An 18,315-nucleotide genomic window follows, 5' to 3' on the forward strand; every position below is an offset into this window, starting at 1 on the left:
TCAACAAAAAAAAAAAAAGTACTATATCCTACCAAGAGCAAGATTCCTCAGTCCCACATCAATTTCAGAAGGCTGTGATCAAGTTGGAAAGAAAAAGAGAGAATACCAAAAGAGATGTATCTTCCATTATTTGGTCTTTCTAAATCAGTTTCGTGACATTGTTAAGTTTATATCTAATTAGTTCTACAAAATTACTACTATTAAAATCTTGCCATCCAGTTCTTGAATTTGTGACACGTACACGCCTCAGTTTATCATCTAGACATTAGACATAAGAGCAGCCGGGCATAAAATAAAATGGGAGGGAATACCTACTTTCTTTAATACGTAATTTCATAATTAATTTTGCCCATAAATTCATGATTATTTTTTGTCTTTTGAGACAAGTAAAACTCTATTTCAACAAAAAAAAAAAAAAAAAAAAGACAAGTAAAACTCTTCTTAAGAAAAGGAGGGAAATCCAAAAAAACCCTAAACCCCACTAACGAGGAGGGTTTGATAGTTCTTCTTCAAGAAAGAGAAACATATATGAAAGTGAAGAAGAAGAAGAAGATATATTGAAAAGGGTGGTATTTCTCTTCTTCAGTCAGTCAGGGGAAAGCTTTTGGGAAGAGATCTAGGGGTGAAAGATATGGCGAGGTTTCTCAAAAATGCTTCTATTCTGAAACGATCCCTTGTATCATCAGAGGTTCTTTTTCTTCCCCTCTCATTTAAACAAAATAATTTTGTTTTCATCATTTCTCTTACTTAAAAAACTTTCAACTATGAAATACCCATTTTAAATTTGTTCATGTTTAGGTTATTGGGACTGGTTATAGACAAGGTCTGCTAACAACATCTTCTTCATCATCATCATCATCTCTCCAAATTTGCTACTTCTCTTCCAAAGGTGCTTCATTTTTCCCCTACCCCAACTTGTTGTTCTACTTCATTTACTTTAAAACTTCCAAAACTTTAGATTAAAACTACTAGTAATACTTTATGTGTTTATGTGCTAGTACTCTAATACCCCCATGTTAACTAAGGATAACTAAATGATACATCCACATTTTATCTCTCTCTCTCTCTCTCTCTCTCTCTCTATCTTTAGGGAAAAGGAAGTCCAAGTCAGACGGGAGTGAATCCGGTGAAGATAATTTGTCCAAGAAAGATATCGCCTTGCAACAAGCCCTCGATCAAATTACTACCTCATTCGGGAAAGGAGCTATTATGTGGCTTGGTCGGACAGTTTCTCCTAGGTTTGTACCTGTCGTGTCTACAGGTTCATTTGCCTTAGACATGGCATTAGGTATCGGCGGACTTCCAAAGGTAAATCCAAGCTCCTATCATACAATCAGACACCCGCCCGCCCCACACATGTCAGAACTGAGACATTATATTCAGCTACATTAATGAATGGTTTTTACAAACTGTACATCATAAATTCTTATAGTCTTTTGTGCTCGTATTATATCCACTACTCCACGGGAATTATGTGTAGTTACTTGTCAAATTCTTTTTTCTTAGGGACGTGTTGTGGAGATATATGGACCAGAGGCTTCAGGAAAAACAACTCTTGCTCTTCATATAATTGCTGAATCACAGAAAAACGGAGGTTTGCACATGTCACAGAACTTAATTAATAATATGAAAAATCAGGAACTAGCCATTCATACGAGTTTAGTTGTTTTTCAGCTACAATACACTCTTGCCCACATCTCTTTAGTACATACTGTTTAGTATCTTAACTACTGATAGTAGTTTTTTTTTCTCTATTTATCCGAAAAAATGTTTTTCAAGTTTTCCTTCCTTTTGCTAACCTCTTGCTAATTAACATTGATGTGCCTTCGTGTAGGTTACTGTGTTTTTGTTGATGCGGAGCATGCACTTGATCCAGCACTAGCTGAAGCAATCGGCGTTGATACTAAAAACTTGCTTCTCTCACAACCAGATACTGGTGAACAAGCTCTGAGTCTTGTTGACACCTTAATTAGGAGTGGTTCTGTTAATGTTGTTGTTGTTGACAGTGTATGTAATTTTTTCAAAAATTCTGAAAGAATAAATGCTTGTCTCGTTGCTTCCTCTCAAGCCTTAGCTAATGTCTTTATAACGAACATTCTTGTTTCACAAAACAATATGATAGGATACATTTCACTGGAAACCATTGAATTCAGTGCTAAATGTTCAAATTAAGTTTACCAGATCCCTCAACCATGTCGGTCTTTGTGTATTGATTTTCCATTTCAATCTGCAGGTAGCAGCCCTTGTGCCTAAAGGTGAACTTGACGGTGAAATGGGGGATGCACATATGGCCATGCAAGCAAGACTAATGAGCCAAGCACTTCGGAAGTTGAGCCATTCTTTAGCTCTCTCACAGACGATTCTGATATTCATAAATCAAGTAAGAAATCCTTGTAGTTATATCCATAATATTTAGAAGCAAACACAGAAAATTATCATTGTTCTTGTAACTTTAAAAGGCCTTCAAACATTTGGGGTTCTTTGCTGTTAAATTTCTACTCCATTTGAACACAACTTGGCAAGGATTACAGATATAAGACACATCCTCGGCAAGTGATTCTTTTATATTCTCTTCCATCCCAAAATTAACATTTTGAGGCCAAAGAAAAACTTAGTAATTCCTATCTTTTACTGAAAATGTACACTCATTCTGTACACTTAACATATGTCTCTCTCTTTCAGGTTAGGTCAAAACTGTCCACTTTTGGAGGATTTGGTGGCCCCCAAGAAGTTACCTCAGGGGGTAACGCCTTGAAGTTCTACTCATCTGTCCGCCTAAATATCAAAAGAATTGGACTTGTGAAAAAGGGTGAAGAGGTACTAATTATCTATTATGCAAATACATAACTAACAGCCACATTAGTTTTTATTTACACGTTGGCATGACTCAAGACCTCATCACGCAAACTCAGACCTTCCCCATAGGAAGGGGACTACCTATTGAACCAACCAATGTTTTGTGTTGCTTTCAAATCTCCAGAATTACACTTAGATGTTAGAGTTAACTTTCAAGTTGACGGAACCCATATTGTTTCGGTCCAGCAGATGAAGATCCTCTCAACTAAAAATGTAATTTATATCAGTAGTCAGTCTTAGAATGTAATATATGCTAATGGGTGCATCAGTGAATGAAAATTGATAACTATTGCTAACATGCGTTTCATTTCTCTTTTTAAAGACCATCGGAAGCCAAGTACTCGTGAAAGTAGTGAAAAATAAGCATGCTCCACCATTCAAGACTGCACAGTTCGAGCTTGAATTTGGAAAGGGGATATGCCGTGAATCGGAGCTTGTAGAGTTGGGTTGTAAACACAAGTTTGTCACAAAGCTGGGAGGTGCATTCTATAGCTTTAACGAACAAAGCTTTCGTGGGAAGGATGCACTTAAAAAATATTTAGCTCAGAATTTGGAAATACGAGAAGAGCTTTTGTTGAAGCTACGGGAAAAGATAATGCACACTGAGGCTGACAAGGCGAGGGAATCAGAAGCAGAAACAGGGGAGATTCTATCAGAAGAGACTCTCTCGCCTGACGCAACTGATGAAGAAGCAACTACTGCAGCTGAGGCTTAAAAGATGTGATGTTATCTAGAGTTGGGCTTGGGTTGCGTCAGCTGAAAGAAGCCTGCTGTTGAGACAGTCCAGTGTCTGCTCGTCAATTAGGAAACAAAGTTGGAGCAGAGATGTCTAGTGCCTTCTTAAGCTGCAAGCTCTTTTACACTGATTCATATATATGTAGGGATGGTAGATAAATTTTGCATATTCTTTGTTAAAGTTCCCTATCCTTGGGATGAGTTAGAAATGGTAGTCCTGTATTTGATTTTCGACATCTTTTTTCGAAGATGTTTCTTATCTGTTTGAGACATTGAACTTGAATCCTAAATTATAATGTCAACATCTTTCTAAACAAGTGTTTCTCTCTCACTGTAACTAATAAAGAAGTAGAAGCAGAAGCAGTTATATTTTACAACAAATTCACCTTCACAAAAATCAGCTTGTTCCAGTTAAGTACCATACTAAGTTTCAGTCACCAGGACTCCTAACTTCCACTCTTTCATTTCCGACTAGGCTCTAAGAAATTACACCATTTTTTTTTCATGAATCCTCTTCAGTGCAGTTCAATCACATCTATTAATCTTCTCTTTTGAGCTATGTTCTGTTCCAAACTCAGTAGCTAATGCATGAATATCAGGAGTCATCTCCCAATTGCCATTCTGACTTAAGTTGGTATGCCTTGGTTGTGTCCCACATCTCTCCATACTGCTCATACTCGAAATCTGACTCTGTACATCTTCTATGTCCTCCACCCCAATGGCTTGCCGTTTCCCACCCGTTTCGATATCAAAGTTTGTCTTGGTTATCACTGCGCTACTGACACGACCTTTAGACAGTGAGGTCGTGAAGCCAGAAAGTGAGATCTCCTTCACTTTTGCTCGGAAATTGATCCTGGAAGGTGGTATCTTGGAGAAGAAGATCTCGGCAATGTTTCGGAAACATCCACGGTTATGTGGGTTCATTTTCCCATCATAACGATAACGAAAATTCTCATATGTAGTCTGCAAGAATGATTGTGTGATTAAAGGAAACACAATATAGAAAAACGAAAAGAAAATGATCGATCATATACCTGGTTGGTGCAGATTAAGTATAAGTGGAAAGATGTAAGCCCTCCAACAAACCAAGCCGCTATGAATGTGTATACTATAAGAATGCCTGATACGGGCGATTTTGCAAGAGCTCTCCAGAGGTTGCAGTGGTGTCCGACCATTATTCTCCTGACGTTTACCCAGCAGAAGGCGAAAACATAACAGCACATAATGGTTGTGGAAGACACAAACATAAAAAAGAAACGGTAATTCCTCTGCATCAAGACAACAATTCTGTAATGGTGAACTCCGTTAAAAGGGTAGATCAATCATAACATCGAAGTTATCATCACTACACAGGCAGATCATCTTAATTGGTCATATTAGTAGAGAAGGGGATGGAACATACCTTTCCAATGCATTGGCCAACCCAAGGACAATGGTGATCAAATCTCTCGACGCAGTTATTGCAGATAGAGCAGTGAGAACACCTTGGTGGACGATACAGCATACATGTTTGACAATACTTAACTTTCACAATCATTCCGTTGACGAGAACATCTTTTGTAGCCGGTATACTCAAAGAAACACTGCGGTTACCACCCCAATTCAACGATGAACCACTCTCATCTTCTGGTTCCGGCGGGTAAAGGTTCCTTGGAATAATGCCTGGATCTCTTCCGGAAGTAAGGAAGAGAAGAGTGACAATCTGCACACACACACACATGCACACAGTGAGATCGTTCTGCAACTCATTTTTAAGGCTAAAAGAGAAGGGAGAAAAAAAGAGTAAGATAAGTTGATGAGTAAACTGACATATAGTGAAAAGACGGGAGGAATAGCTACAATGAGATTGGCGAGAGGGTGGGGAAAGTGGTTAATGAGGCGTTGAGAAACAAAAGTGGAAAAGAGAATAACTGGGATGACAATAAGACACATTGTAAGTATCAACGATCTGACGTCTGGACCAAATACAAGTCTGCCTCCAAAGAAGAATCTCTGCAACAAGTTTCAAAGTATATTTAAGGCGTCGTTAGAAATTGAAGGTGGGTGCTTGTTATACAACAAAAACAGGAGTATAACAAAGATGTAGTACTAGTTACGTACATTTCTTCCTTTCCAGACATGGTAAACTCTGCTTGAGGTTTCATATGATACCCGATTATTATTGGAGTCAGAGACGATTTGAGGTGGTGGTGGTGGTGGTGTCATCTTCTTCTGGTTTGGGATTTAGATTTAGTGTGTGGAGAATGCATTGACAACCCTCCTTATCCCTCCTCTAGGTAGGTAGGTAGGTAGGTTACCTGCAAATTAAAAAAAAAAAAAAAAGAGAAGAAGAATATATATACCCATCAATTAAATCCCCTTCCAAGTGGAGGAAAAGGCAGTTTCAAACAACAGGTATGTGTGTATGTATATTAGAGAGAAAAAGAGAGAGAGAGAGAGAGGATCGATTACCTTACCATCAAGAGAGGGAGGGAGGGAGGGAGGGAAAAAGAAACAAGTGAAAGCAGGGCCTATGAATTATGGAAAGGTGGTGGTGGTGATGGTGGGAGAGAAGAAAGGCGGAGAGATGAAAACCCCTTCCAATTAGGGAGGAGGGGTCGAGGAAGAGCTCTTCTGACTCTCTCTCTCTCTCTCTCTCTGTCTCTGGTTGCTGAAGAAGAACAAAGAAACAGATCGGGTTGGGTGAGATAGAAATGGGTTCAGGAGGAGAAGGGAAATTACAGAGGAGGAGGAGGAGGAGGGAGAGAGGTTCCTCCTCCTTCCGTCCGTCCGTGTGTGTATTTGGAGAGAGGTTTTTCTTCCGCCCGCCCGCCCGCGGGAGCCAACAGAAATTTGTAACAAAAACATCTATCTTGCTTGTCTGTCTGTCTCTCTGTCTAAATTCCCTCCCGCCTTTACTGCTTTCACATACTTAAAAAAAAAATAACTCCCCAACCCTAACTAACTCCGACCCTAACTAACTAACTAACTACTCTCACCAATCCGCCTAAACCCACAAAATAAATACTACATACACTAAGGAAGTTTGGATATGCATCCTTTCCTCATGAACAAAACACTCTACCTATTGGATTTGGGTTTATGTGTCAGAAAGCGAAAACAAAATCGAATAAGGTTTGAAATTAACATTATAACTAAGCCCCCAATCTCTTATATTTTAAATAAATTAGAGGCAACATGAATTATAAGAGAATTCCTAATTTTAGGATTCTTAATATATCATAAAATGTAAATTCCTTTCCCCTTTAATTCAAAAACAAAAATTAGAACTCATACAACAATTAAGGGGAGTTTGAAGATGTTGATTTAATTGTTGTGTCACATGTTAAAAAAAAAATGGGTTTTTCTTAAAAATTCATCACTAACACATGGAATAATTGCAAATATTTTTTCATTAACATATAATTGCAAATATTGGGAAACCATTTCAATGGAATAATTTATAACAGAACAAAATAAAGGTTCTCTCTCTTTTTTTTTTGTTTTGAGAAGTCCTAACTTTTTTATATTTTCAAATTGGTCAACTCGAATCTCAATGTTGGTCAACCCTTCCTCAACAATCAAAAAAGGCGTCAAATTTAGTTCAATCTCTTCTCCTCCCTCCCTCCTTCCTGGGAAGCTAGCTAGGGTTAGGTTTCTTCTTCTTCTTCCTCATTTGCATTATAATACCCTTATCTATCAATCTATCTTTCAAAAGAGAAAAGTCATAATTATATTCGCCCATCTGTTCCCAACCCTTTCTCCGCTGTTTGCAGTTTTATCCAAATATTAAAAAGGTAATCGATCTCTTATCAACTAAATATTCTCTGCAATTTGATAAAGGGGGTGGTGGGTTCTTACTTTCAATCTTCACTTTGTGTATTTGATCCACAAATTCAAACATCTGTTCCCAATTTTGAATGTTTTAAGAAAAAAAAAAAAAAACAGATTTCATATATAGATTAGATAATTGGGGTGGGAGTCCATAAATTTCATTATAATGGATACTTAAACTGATTATAATGATCCCATGTTTGTTACTCTATATCTCCTTAAATTTCAATCGTTGTTGAACTTCTCAGGCATCTATCTATTGTTAGTAGTTGTTTTGCAGTTTTAAGTGAGTTCAGTGGGACACAATCAGTTGGCAGCAGCAGCAGCAGCAGAACAAATAAGATCCATAAACCCATGGGGGAGTGGGTTATAGGTGCCTTCATCAACCTTTTCGGCAGCATTGCTATTAACTTTGGGACAAACCTCTTAAAATTGGGACACAATGAGGTATTTCAGTTAATGTTATCTCACTTTTATTGGAGTAATTTTTCTTTTTATGTTACCTACTAACTAACTAACCCTCATACTTCAACCACTTGCAAATTTCTCAAACAAGTATTTTGCTGTTGTTAACCAAATGTGTATACAATTAGTAATACCATAACCAAACATATAAAAAATAAACATAGTAGTAAATTGAATCATTATTATATGTGAAACGTCTATCTAATAAGCATGCTTGAATGATTTACTACTATTATGTTTCGTTATATTATGAGAAAGTTCATAAAAAAAAAAAAATTTGCTTTTTGGAAGTTATGCGAAAATGGCCATATTGCAAACTTCGGTGTTGTAACATTATTGAATAGACATATGCAATTCCGAATACCGCTTCATGGTCCTCTATTTGTATTATTAGTAACCAATTTGGCCATGTATATCAACTGTAACTACAGTTTTCTCTAGTAAATTTTCTTTTCCATCTCTAGAGATATGTCTTCATTTTATTCAATATAAGACGAATTCATTTTGGTGATAAGACTGTCGTTTCATTGGTTAGTCCCGTCATTCCTGATGTCTTCTTTCTGCAGAAAAGAAGGAGATAGTTTCAGTACTGGGTGGGTTCGCTATCTTGTATCATGTCCATATATTTTTTTATAGCTTTGCAGGTTTACATACTGTAACTAAATTTCTTGCAAATAATAAATATTTTGCTCATTCTTTAATTTTCATGCAGAGAGAAAGACTATCTGTTATTGAGAATGATGGAATAAATGGAAAGCTAAGCTTGAAGCCAATAATCCACTTTCATACTTGGAGAGTTGGTCAGTATTGTTTATTTGTGTGCTTGATTTATGATTTAAAACTGTAAGGCTCTCATTAGGTGGTGAAACTTAGATTTAGATGAGCTCTTTGAGAGAAAACAATGGCTTATCATAATAATATTGAAATCTTGATGTGCAGGTATCTTGTTTTTTGCTCTTGGGAATTGTCTTAACTTTATCTCCTTCGGATATGCTGCTCAGGTAATAGTCACGTTATTTACTTTTTATTTTCTTTTTCCAAATCAGCATGGGAGTATGTCTCTTGATCTTATTTACTTATTGCAGTGTTACAGAATTCTTAGTTCATTATGCGCCTCATTTGTACTTTAGAAGATTCTGATATCATCTGGATGACTGATTTTGACGATTGTTTTGCTTCTTCTGCACTGACAGTCACTACTTGCGGCCTTGGGATCTGTACAGTTCATATCAAACATTGCATTTGCCTACGTTGTTCTCAAAAAGATGGTGACTGTCAAGTATGTCTAGACCCGAATCTCAAGTAGCTTCTATTTGAAATTATCTCCTGTTTTTTTAATCATCATATATGTTTTTCTCTCTTGTAGTGTACTGGTTGCCACAGCTTTTATCGTTCTTGGCAACATCTTTCTTGTTGCTTTTGGCAACCACCAGTCACCTGGTATTGGCTTACACTTTCTTTTGAGAACCATTATGACCATCTGATCAATGTTTAAAAAGTGACTCTTTTTTTTAACCAAGGGTCAGATTTTAATTTATGTTTTTCTCTCTTGTGCAGTTTACACAACAGAACAGTTGGCAGAAAAGTACAGCAACATTATATTTCTTCTTTATTGCATTATTTTGATATTGGTTGTCATCTTTCATCATTCCATTTATAGGTAACAAATTACTTATCTTACATATCTCGTGTTAATGCATAGTGATTGGTTTTGTTCTACTAGGCAATTCATTTCCTTTACATACTGATCATGTAACATGCAGGAAAGGAGAATTATTGCTATATTCTTCTGGGCATGAGCTTAACTCATATTGGCGCATGTTACTACCTTTCTCATATGCCATAGTTTCTGGTGCTATAGGATCATGTTCGGTGTTGTTTGCAAAATCTCTGTAAGTCTTGTGTAAACTGTTGCTCTTTATTTATAAAGTACTCTGATTTTGTTTGTTTTAATGATATCAATTTGTTCTCTTTCTTTCTACAGGTCTAACCTGTTAAGATTGACCATGTCCGGCGATTATGAATTGCATAGCTGGTTCACATACTCTATGCTTCTCTTATTTCTTAGTACAGCTGGGTTTTGGGTAATTATCTATTGAGTTTTCTAATGTGGTCTCCATGTCTGAGCTGCCTTGTGATGACATTTTTCACGTTGATGTTTTTCATGTGTGACCAGATGGCAAGATTAAATGAAGGATTGGCATTATTCGACGCTATACTTATAGTTCCGATGTTTCAGATTGCTTGGACCTTCTTTTCCATTTGTACAGGATTCGTTTATTTTCAGGAGTATCAGGTTAACAAACGATCATGCATGTCAAAGTAGTACTTTGTTTACGCTATTCGTTAAACATGCCTAGCAAACTTATATTTGGATCTTAAAACAGGTATTCGATGCTCTAAGGACAACAATGTTCATACTGGGAATGACATCTGTGTTTATTGGCATTTCTTTGTTGGCACCTGATGAACCAAAAGGTATTTCCAGTAAGGTTATAGACTTATAGTTTGTTTTGCCAGTAAAACCATTGGGGTCATAACTTAGGTGAAAAATTTCAGGTGAAGGAAAAGACTCTTTTTCACTATCTACCTCGTCCCCGAGCATTATGAGCAATTCAGAAAGGTATACTAAGATCCTTAGATATAATCATCATGAATATAATTTTCTGTGGAATGAACTGATAATGAGTAACTTTCTGGTACTACAGAGTGGTTAAAATGCCATCCGAAGAGACAGAAACTGAAGAACAGAGATCGTTTGGACAGTCAATGCTGAAGAAGGTTTTGACTTTAGCTGTCAAAGCAAAGGTGACGTGACGTGGATTTGAAAAGGTCATTTAATTGTTATAGGTATTCATAGAGATTTGTGTTTGCTGAGGTTGGTTTTGTTTTGCAGACTGCATGGGGACTACCGTTAGGGTTAGGGGAGGATACAATAGGGGCATCATCAGTTTTTGTAATGCCGATGGTATCGTCAAGGATGAATGGATTTAGAGGAAGTGGGTTTAACAGGGCTAAGTTCTCTATACGAAATTTTGGCTGGAGTAAAATCTCATCGGATGAGGATGACGTAGAGATGTTAGAGAAGTGTTCTATGCTCTCGCAGAACAACGATTAGACAGGTAGAGAAAGAAGCAATGGGTTTATCGTGGAGATAGATGATCTTTCAATACGAAAACAAGGAGGTATGTTTTTTTTTCCCACCCCACAAAATCTTGTAACATGCTTGTATAGACATAGTATTCGACAGCAATAGTTGTAGTGTAATTCTTGTATTGGAGATGATGAGTGTTATCATAATTTTTTGAGTTAATGAATCTTGTATTGTTGTTGTGATGTAATTTTGTATTTGAGAAAATGGAATGAAGAATCTCCTTCCTGCTGTAATCTTCTCACATGATGTAAAATTGTGGCAAATGTGTATTTCTTAACAGAAATGTTTGTTGGAGAATAAAGGAATTGAATTGTAATCGAGTTTAAAGCTCAAAAGTGAATTGTAATGGAGTTGTTAATGTTGAATGGAATTGAGTTTTTCACTCTGATTTAGTTTCTAACATTGGTTTCACTCTTCTTTCGATCTGTCCGTAAAATTAGATGGCCGAGAACCCCTCCTCCGCCAGTAATCATTTGCATTTTTTTGTGTTGGGCTTAACACAGACAGACTAGAGAGAGAGACTTGGTTTAAATGAGGTGATCAATTAAGTCAGTGAGAGTCTTGGCGTTAGGGTGGGGTTGTTTGTATAAAATGGATCTGCTTCTGCTTCTCTTAAAGGACTGGTTATGAGGCCGACCAGCCAATAGCTGTTGGTATATGGACCTCTTAGCCTTTGATGTGGCCACAAATTATTGTTATTGGGTTGCCTCAGTGTTTGTTGTTTTTTCTTGATTTGATTTGTGTGGACATGAATGAATGATAAAGTCCCCCTAACTTGTGTGTTTATTATGTATGGGATTATACATTTAACCTTGGTTTAATATTCTTTTTTGAATGAGTCGCGAGAATGATCTCTAGCTCTCTTTACAAAAAAAAATCACGAGAATTTTCTCACTTGCAGCAACCTAAATAAAAGAAGCCATGTGACTTTGGCTTTTTATTAGTGGATCATCTCTTATATTAAAAGAAATCCAAAAATAATCTCTCCTTCTCTCTCTCTGACTTGAGAAGGTTGTTGCTGAGAAGTCAATTATCTTTGTTGTGAAACTCTCAACCTCTTCTTTTTATATTTTATTAGTAGTTGTTTCTAATATTTACATATGTCTCTCTTTTATGGATATTGTTTGGAGATTTCGTATTGGATCTTTTAATTTTAGAGACCCCCAGACATAAAAGAGAAGGAGGGTGACATATTCATGAATTTGTGGGTGATGGTGGTGGTGGTGGTGGTGATGGGATTAAAATACTCCTATAAGAAGATTCTTCAAAGGTTACATGCAACAAATTAACAGCTAAACCATGCAATTATTGGGTTGCATGTTCATCCTCTCAATACTCATCCTCCTCCTCCTCCTCCTCCTCCTAATTAACTAATCAACTTATATATTAATCTTATTAAGTAGACAAAGTAAAAGAATTTGATTAGATATTTCAATAGGATTCTCTAATCACGTTTATGTTAATGCGATCCAGATCAAGTTCTATCATTAGTTGATTTTAGCCATTTTATATATACCAGAGTATTCTTTTTCCTCCAACTCTCTCGAAAAAGACCATTAACGGCTAACTACCAATCTTATAAAACAAAAATACAATTTTGAAAACTAATGCCACCCTCTTCATTAATTTGTTTATGAAGCCGACTAGATACCCGTTTCACTAAGACGTGGTCTACACATATTATGACTTTAGTAGTCTTATCTAAATTTGTGTTATTTAGGTTTTGGTGGTAAGAGGTGATAATTGTTAAGTCCGAGTAGTATGGATGTCGCAAATATGATGTCAATACATGTACATTTTTGTAAACTCCACACTGATCTTTCTTAAATTCACGCAGACAAATTGATTTATCTAGAAAAGAGGAACCCAATACTTGAAATTTAGATAATCACTCACATACAAAGATCAATTCATAACAATAGAGATTGGTGTGATAAATCTAATCTACCCTCCATTGATGTAGAGGAATCATGAGAGAAAGAATAAAAGGAAAGTTGCATAGGGGTAGAATTTCTTTCTCTTTCTTTTGAGAAAGAGTAGTAAAAAAAAAAGTAAATTAGGTCTTAGGATAGAAGAAGACTGGCGCTTTGGAAAAATAAAAAAAACTTTTAGAAATCATCTAAAATTGAGTAATTTTTTACAAAGAAAAATGGTTGGGGAGATATTAGGAATTAAATTCACGAGAGGGAGGGAGGGAGGGAGAGAGAGAGAAACTAGAGGGGAAGGGATAAAGAGTGGGAGCAAAATGAAAACTCCTTTCTCTCTTCGTCGTCCTCTCCTCCTCCTCCACGGGGGACTTGGGTTAAATCATCACTAGACTCTAATTTTATTTATATTATAAAACAAATCAAATAATTCTCCCTCTCTCTCTCTCTCTCTTTTGGTTTTGGATCTGTCTTCTCTCTCTCTCTCTTTCTATTAATCTATGTGGTCTTGTAATTTAACTTGAATTTCAAGCAACTGAAATTTGATCTTTTTTTTTTTTTTTTAAAATGGTTGGTTTTTAAATCATTACTACAAATGAGCATTTGTACCACCAACACTTGTGCAATTTACTCTATTTTTTCTTACAACTCCTCCCCGTCCTTGTTCTTCATCATCTAACTCAAGAGACAGATACATAGATAGAGAAACCTCCTCCTCCACCTCCACTTCCTCCTCCTAGCCGATCGATCTTGTGTGTGTAGTAGTATTATACAATACAATACTAGGAAGAAATTGTTTTAAGAATGTTGAGGATTAAGAATAGGCATAATAATAATAATAATGGCAGCAATCGTAGCAGAATTGAAGAAGATCGTCAAGGCAAGATCCGTAAACGAGGATGTTCTTCATCATCATCATCATCCTCATCCTCTCTAGTAGTAGTACAGCACAACAATTATAAAAGGCCTCTTTTTTCCATCCCCCAAAAGAAAAGAACATCATCATCAGGAGGAGGATCTAATAATAATACTAATACTCCAACAAGTACCACTACATGGAAAATTATGAAGAAGAAGAAGATTAAGAAGATCACCTCGCATTCCAAATCCCCTTACTCTACTAGTAAACCTCCTATTGCTCCTCCTGTTTCTGCTAGAAAACTCGTTGCCACTCTTTGGCAGATGAATGACCACCACCTTCTTCCTCCTCCTCCTAATTCCCCTCCTCATCCTCTCTCACATGTGAGTTTTTCTTCTTCTTTTTTCCCCTCTCAATTCTCCAATTTCATTCTTTATTTATTAGTATTAGTTTCACTCTGAGTGTTTTTTCTCTTAATTTTCATTAGAGGAATCGTTCTGGAAACACCACTACTAGTCATCATAGAAGAACAACATCATCGTCTGCTATGCCTACTACTACTACTACTACTACTACTAGGAGGAGCCTCCTCACTCATCATCCAAATCCAAACCATCGATTAGGAGGACAAGGTTTTCACTCTCCTCCTCCCAATTTCATTCTTCAAGAGGTAATTAATTCCCCTACCTTTCTCAGATCTTATTCAATACTATACTAGTACTAGTACCTTAATTATTCATTTGAATTGCTTCTAATTTATTAGCCATCCATCTACTGCAATGTTTCAATTTGGTAGTGATTGATTATCTGCAATCACATTCTCAACACAACAACTTCTTTGTATGTTGCAGATTCAACCACAAGGACTCACGACTCCAAGACTCCCCACCGAATATAAAGCTCGTTTGAAGGACCTTACTAACTGTATTCACACTTCCAAACAGCTTCTCAGAATACTCAAAAGGGTATTATGGGCCATTGAGGGGGAGGAGGAAGAGGACCACAATTCATCCACCATCTCTGTCGTATCCGCTCTGTCTGCTGAGATTGAGAGAGCTCGCGTCCAGGCCAATCATTTGACTCGAGAAAGGCGATCTGACCATACTGACATTAATTCTTATCTTCTTAACCAACTCGCTCAAGAAAAGGCAACGTGGAAATGCAAAGAACAACAAAGGCTAGATATGTCTTTGAAACCGATTAAACAAGATCTTGAGGCAGAGATGAAGTTGAGAAGACGAACTGAGAGTTTGAATAAGACTCTTGGGAGGGAACTGGCCGAGACTAAACTTGCTCTATCCAAAGCAACGAAAGAAGTAGCAACTGAGAAGAGAGCAAGAGAGATAATGGAACAAATATGTGATGAATTGGCTCAAGGTATTGGTGAAGACAAAGCAAAGGTGGAACAACTCAAGAAGGAATCTGCAAAGGTTCGAGAAGAGGTGGACAAAGAGAGAGAGATGCTTCACCTAGCAGATGTGTTACGTGAGGAGAGAGTCCAGATGAAACTCTCCGAAGCTAAGTATCATTTTGAGGAGAAAAATGCAGCAGTCGACAAGCTCAAAAATGAACTTGAATCCATTCTAAGAACCAAAAAGTCCATCAAGGAAAAGACATGTAGTAGTAGGTCTCAGAATTATACAGGAATCAATTCAAGCAAGCCCAACAAGACCTGTGATGATAAAGACCAAGATGAAAAAGAAGTAGAAAGCGAGGAAGACAGTGAAGATGCAGAAAGCGAAGTAGAAGATTCAGCCGAAAGTGATCTTCATTCGATCGAATTAAACATGGACAACAGCAGCAGGAGCTACCAGTGGAATTATGACAAAGGATTTGTTCATGAATATCCAAATAGAATTTCGTTTGAAGAAGAAACCAAGGGAAGGAAGTCCGCCTCCGAAAAAACAAGGAAAAGCGTTTCTCTCGAGAGGCGAGTATCAGATGGAATCGGGTGGGACTTCAGTGTTGAAAATTTCCCAAGATTGGAAAGATGGTTATGATAGATGGAGGAGGAAGTTCCCCAAGTTCCGGTGGACAGTTGATTCATCAAAGTCGGGGCTCAAATATATAAATGCATGAGAGGACGTCGTTCGGGACTGAGTTGGTCTTAGAGACAAACAAACTGGCTAGAACGATCGATAAAAGTTCAGAACCTTGCCGATCAGAGAACCAACTCCAGGGAGCTAACTATATTATATGGCATTAAAGGCGGTTCCTTGAGAATTCTCAAAAGGGAATGCCAATTGAATGCTAACTAGAGGAATAAGTGGAATTCAATGCAGAAACCGACTGTATTCGGGATAGAGGTACCGGTTTTACTCACTTCAACGGATCGATGTTCACATCGGTTGAGGTACAAACTATAATAACTTAAGCCTGTTTTTGTTTAAATCAATAATGTTATAGATCTTCCTATCAAAATTAGGCAGAATGTTGTTGTAGTCACAATTAGTAGCTAGTCTCAAATTGATGTTACTGTAAATTTTGCTTATCTCGGCAGGGTTAGTGATTGAGTAATCTATGGGTTTTGTATCGAACAAATTACATTTGACATATATTTGAATGGACAAATACAAAACAAAAATAAGCACAAGCTTTTCATTTGATTGATTGAATTGAGAAGTTGACGATGAGAACAACATTCTGCCGCATCAGACGGACAGAGGTAGCAGCAAGCTGAGGGGGAAATAGAATTTTTGATCTTTGTTGATTACATGTTGTGAAACGGGCATATATTTATCTGTAGTCTATACACGTGAAGCAAGATGGCTAGGGCAGACCTTGTGGTCAGGTGGGGGGGCACCGACCCAACCATGACATATTTGACATGTGTGTGTGTCGTCCCAATTTGACATGTTTGTTTGTTTGTCTATCTGTCTTAACACCAAGTAAGTCCCTCCCTCCATTGCCAGACTGCCAGTGGTGGTGGAGTCATGAATGGATGAGGGTCTTTCATTCACAAGCTTGCATACAGAATAATAGGAGTGGGACATTGCTATTCATGGATTGACTTCTCTTAGCGGGAAATGTTTGTATGAGTTTGGCTTGCCCTAGATGTCACTTCTTCTTTTATATCAAAACACTAAAATCATTGTGACATATGGCAATTAACATTCTGACATCTTTACCGTGAGTACATTGAAAAACATGATAGAAATGGGATGCACACGAGAGGAAACATAAAAGTGAGAGACTGAAAATTGATTTTTAAGAACCAGTAGATAGCACGATTCAAAGAAGAAGATTAAACTTAATAATTAGAGAAACTATAACACAAAATAGATTCTGAATAAGAAAATATAAATAACGAGTCAATTGATAAGTGATGACATGTCATGTCTTACAAATAAAGTTAAACACATTATTTGAATGAAGGCTATTTTTTTTATAAGCGAAAGAAAGCTAATTCACTATTTTGAATCACAATTTTGTGTCTTTTAACATTTTGCTACTTTCACCCGTTCCAACATTTCGTTAAATATATTTTTTATGAGGTTTTAATCTCATTAGTTCAAAATTCAGCTTTTAGGATTTTTTTCTTTATCTACAAATAATTGAGCATAGAATATGAAAGAGAGACATTCTCTCTTTAAGATATAAGGGCATTACTGAGTTGGGAGTCATTATAGTGCATCCGTAACAACTTTAAGCTAGATAGTGGAAAGGGCATGTCAAAACATGTCCATCTTATTTATGTAATATAAAGTTAGGGATGTACGGTAAGGAATTCCATTTTTATTTACTTTATTTGTACGTAAAGATGTAATTTGTGTTTCATAGTTCTTTATTGTAAGACATGTTTGTTGTACTCAAAAGTAAGGTATCAGCTCTACAGAAATGAAACTAAACTTTGAGGGATGTTCTAGTTTCGAGTTGGATATGATTCATAACAAAAAGGGAGAGGTATTGTTTCATTCAACTCGACCATCATAAACATTTTTTGTTGAAAGGTAGTAATGCTTTTGTTATGGCCAAAACTACTTAAAGAGCTACTTTGGCTATTTACAGAGCTCAAAATTTGAATCTTTTCATTTTCTCTGTAAATAAGGTTTTGCTATTTACATAACACGTATGGACTAAAATCAAATTTTGATAAGGATCAAACTTAAAAATAAATAAATATTGATTATAGAATAGAAATAGTTTATTTCCTTTATCCTTAAGCCCCACCACCAACACCTTCCACCATCCCAACAATCATCACTACAACTATGAACAATCAACTCACAATCACCTACTAGAAATATTAGCAATGGAAGAAACTAACAATGAGGAAGGTACATTAATGGAGGAGTTTGGTGGTCAAGAAGTTTCATTAATGGAAGAGTTTGATATTGAAGAACTCAACTACAACTTTCATTGGACTCATATAACAACATTATAAGAAGACATAACTTTAGAGGTAAGGTAAACTAATTTGCAGTGATTATTTCAAAAAAGAACTCAGATTTGTAGGTCAAATTTTTTTCTTATCTTTTATGGACGACCCAAATTTTTCGTAAAATAAT

The 18,315-nt window shown here is 36.6% G+C and overlaps 4 protein-coding genes across 8 annotated transcripts; 3 read left to right on the forward strand and 1 right to left on the reverse strand.

The window, feature by feature from the left end:
• The first annotated feature begins 91 nt into the window (after positions 1 to 91).
• Positions 92 to 3,905, forward strand: LOC147553572 (uncharacterized). 2 transcript variants are annotated; one of them, XM_086666156.1, is made up of 9 exons: positions 92 to 386; positions 431 to 688; positions 799 to 889; positions 1,091 to 1,308; positions 1,507 to 1,594; positions 1,835 to 2,007; positions 2,234 to 2,380; positions 2,683 to 2,817; positions 3,179 to 3,905. In XM_086666156.1, exons 2-9 carry the CDS (start codon positions 632 to 634, stop codon positions 3,569 to 3,571), a joined length of 1,302 nt encoding a protein of 433 aa, XP_086522282.1. In that variant the 5' UTR covers positions 92 to 386; positions 431 to 631; the 3' UTR covers positions 3,572 to 3,905. The 2 variants fall into 2 exon arrangements, with proteins under 2 accessions (XP_086522282.1, XP_086522280.1); XM_086666154.1 differs by having other exon boundaries at positions 284 to 688.
• Positions 3,792 to 6,481, reverse strand: LOC147553573 (putative protein S-acyltransferase 7). Of its 2 annotated transcripts, none has more exons than XM_086666157.1 (6): positions 6,043 to 6,481; positions 5,692 to 5,888; positions 5,401 to 5,583; positions 4,994 to 5,293; positions 4,626 to 4,859; positions 3,792 to 4,554 (listed from the first exon to the last, which is right to left on the reverse strand). In XM_086666157.1, the coding sequence occupies exons 2-6, from the start codon at positions 5,794 to 5,796 to the stop codon at positions 4,117 to 4,119; spliced, it is 1,260 nt and encodes a 419-aa protein (XP_086522283.1). In that variant the 5' UTR covers positions 5,797 to 5,888; positions 6,043 to 6,481; the 3' UTR covers positions 3,792 to 4,116. The 2 variants fall into 2 exon arrangements, with proteins under 2 accessions (XP_086522283.1, XP_086522284.1); XM_086666158.1 differs by having other exon boundaries at positions 6,048 to 6,440.
• Positions 6,482 to 6,987: 506 nt separating this feature from the next.
• LOC147553574 (putative magnesium transporter NIPA8) lies at positions 6,988 to 11,358 on the forward strand. Of its 3 annotated transcripts, none has more exons than XM_086666160.1 (14): positions 6,988 to 7,367; positions 7,674 to 7,851; positions 8,582 to 8,669; positions 8,809 to 8,870; positions 9,063 to 9,148; positions 9,236 to 9,309; positions 9,427 to 9,529; positions 9,633 to 9,761; positions 9,854 to 9,953; positions 10,046 to 10,165; positions 10,257 to 10,347; positions 10,429 to 10,492; positions 10,578 to 10,677; positions 10,766 to 11,358. In XM_086666160.1, the coding sequence occupies exons 2-14, from the start codon at positions 7,759 to 7,761 to the stop codon at positions 10,985 to 10,987; spliced, it is 1,332 nt and encodes a 443-aa protein (XP_086522286.1). In that variant the 5' UTR covers positions 6,988 to 7,367; positions 7,674 to 7,758; the 3' UTR covers positions 10,988 to 11,358. The 3 variants fall into 3 exon arrangements, with proteins under 3 accessions (XP_086522286.1, XP_086522287.1, XP_086522288.1); XM_086666161.1 differs by having other exon boundaries at positions 7,021 to 7,367; positions 7,685 to 7,851; XM_086666162.1 differs by having other exon boundaries at positions 7,021 to 7,219; positions 7,685 to 7,851.
• Positions 11,359 to 13,140: 1,782 nt separating this feature from the next.
• Positions 13,141 to 16,391, forward strand: LOC147553575 (uncharacterized). Its single transcript, XM_086669573.1, has 3 exons — positions 13,141 to 14,190; positions 14,295 to 14,477; positions 14,659 to 16,391. The coding sequence occupies exons 1-3, from the start codon at positions 13,753 to 13,755 to the stop codon at positions 15,805 to 15,807; spliced, it is 1,770 nt and encodes a 589-aa protein (XP_086525699.1). The 5' UTR covers positions 13,141 to 13,752; the 3' UTR covers positions 15,808 to 16,391.
• The last annotated feature ends 1,924 nt before the right edge of the window (positions 16,392 to 18,315 follow it).

This window comes from Eschscholzia californica, unplaced genomic scaffold (genome assembly GCF_041429995.1).
Source record: "Eschscholzia californica isolate CP2 unplaced genomic scaffold, dmEscCali1.0.p SCAF_3, whole genome shotgun sequence".
In the NCBI taxonomy this organism is placed as follows: domain Eukaryota; kingdom Viridiplantae; phylum Streptophyta; class Magnoliopsida; order Ranunculales; family Papaveraceae; genus Eschscholzia; species Eschscholzia californica.

Excerpts from the sequence above, each read along its gene's own strand:
- LOC147553573 (XM_086666157.1), bottom strand. The coding sequence starts at position 5,796 with ATGACACCACCACCACCACCACCTCAAATCGTCTCTGACTCCAATAAT. Across the intron at positions 5,584-5,691 it reads ATGTCTGGAAAGGAAGAAAT|AGATTCTTCTTTGGAGGCAG; the intron begins GTACGTAACTAG and ends AACTTGTTGCAG. Across the intron at positions 4,860-4,993 it reads TTGGCCAATGCATTGGAAAG|AGGAATTACCGTTTCTTTTT; the intron begins GTATGTTCCATC and ends GTCTTGATGCAG.
- LOC147553575 (XM_086669573.1), top strand. The coding sequence starts at position 13,753 with ATGTTGAGGATTAAGAATAGGCATAATAATAATAATAATGGCAGCAAT. Across the intron at positions 14,191-14,294 it reads CTCCTCATCCTCTCTCACAT|AGGAATCGTTCTGGAAACAC; the intron begins GTGAGTTTTTCT and ends AATTTTCATTAG. Across the intron at positions 14,478-14,658 it reads CCAATTTCATTCTTCAAGAG|ATTCAACCACAAGGACTCAC; the intron begins GTAATTAATTCC and ends TGTATGTTGCAG.
- LOC147553574 (XM_086666160.1), top strand. The coding sequence starts at position 7,759 with ATGGGGGAGTGGGTTATAGGTGCCTTCATCAACCTTTTCGGCAGCATT. Across the intron at positions 8,670-8,808 it reads CTTTCATACTTGGAGAGTTG|GTATCTTGTTTTTTGCTCTT; the intron begins GTCAGTATTGTT and ends CTTGATGTGCAG. Across the intron at positions 9,310-9,426 it reads TGGCAACCACCAGTCACCTG|TTTACACAACAGAACAGTTG; the intron begins GTATTGGCTTAC and ends TCTCTTGTGCAG.
- LOC147553572 (XM_086666156.1), top strand. The coding sequence starts at position 632 with ATGGCGAGGTTTCTCAAAAATGCTTCTATTCTGAAACGATCCCTTGTA. Across the intron at positions 689-798 it reads GATCCCTTGTATCATCAGAG|GTTATTGGGACTGGTTATAG; the intron begins GTTCTTTTTCTT and ends GTTCATGTTTAG. Across the intron at positions 1,309-1,506 it reads GTATCGGCGGACTTCCAAAG|GGACGTGTTGTGGAGATATA; the intron begins GTAAATCCAAGC and ends CTTTTTTCTTAG.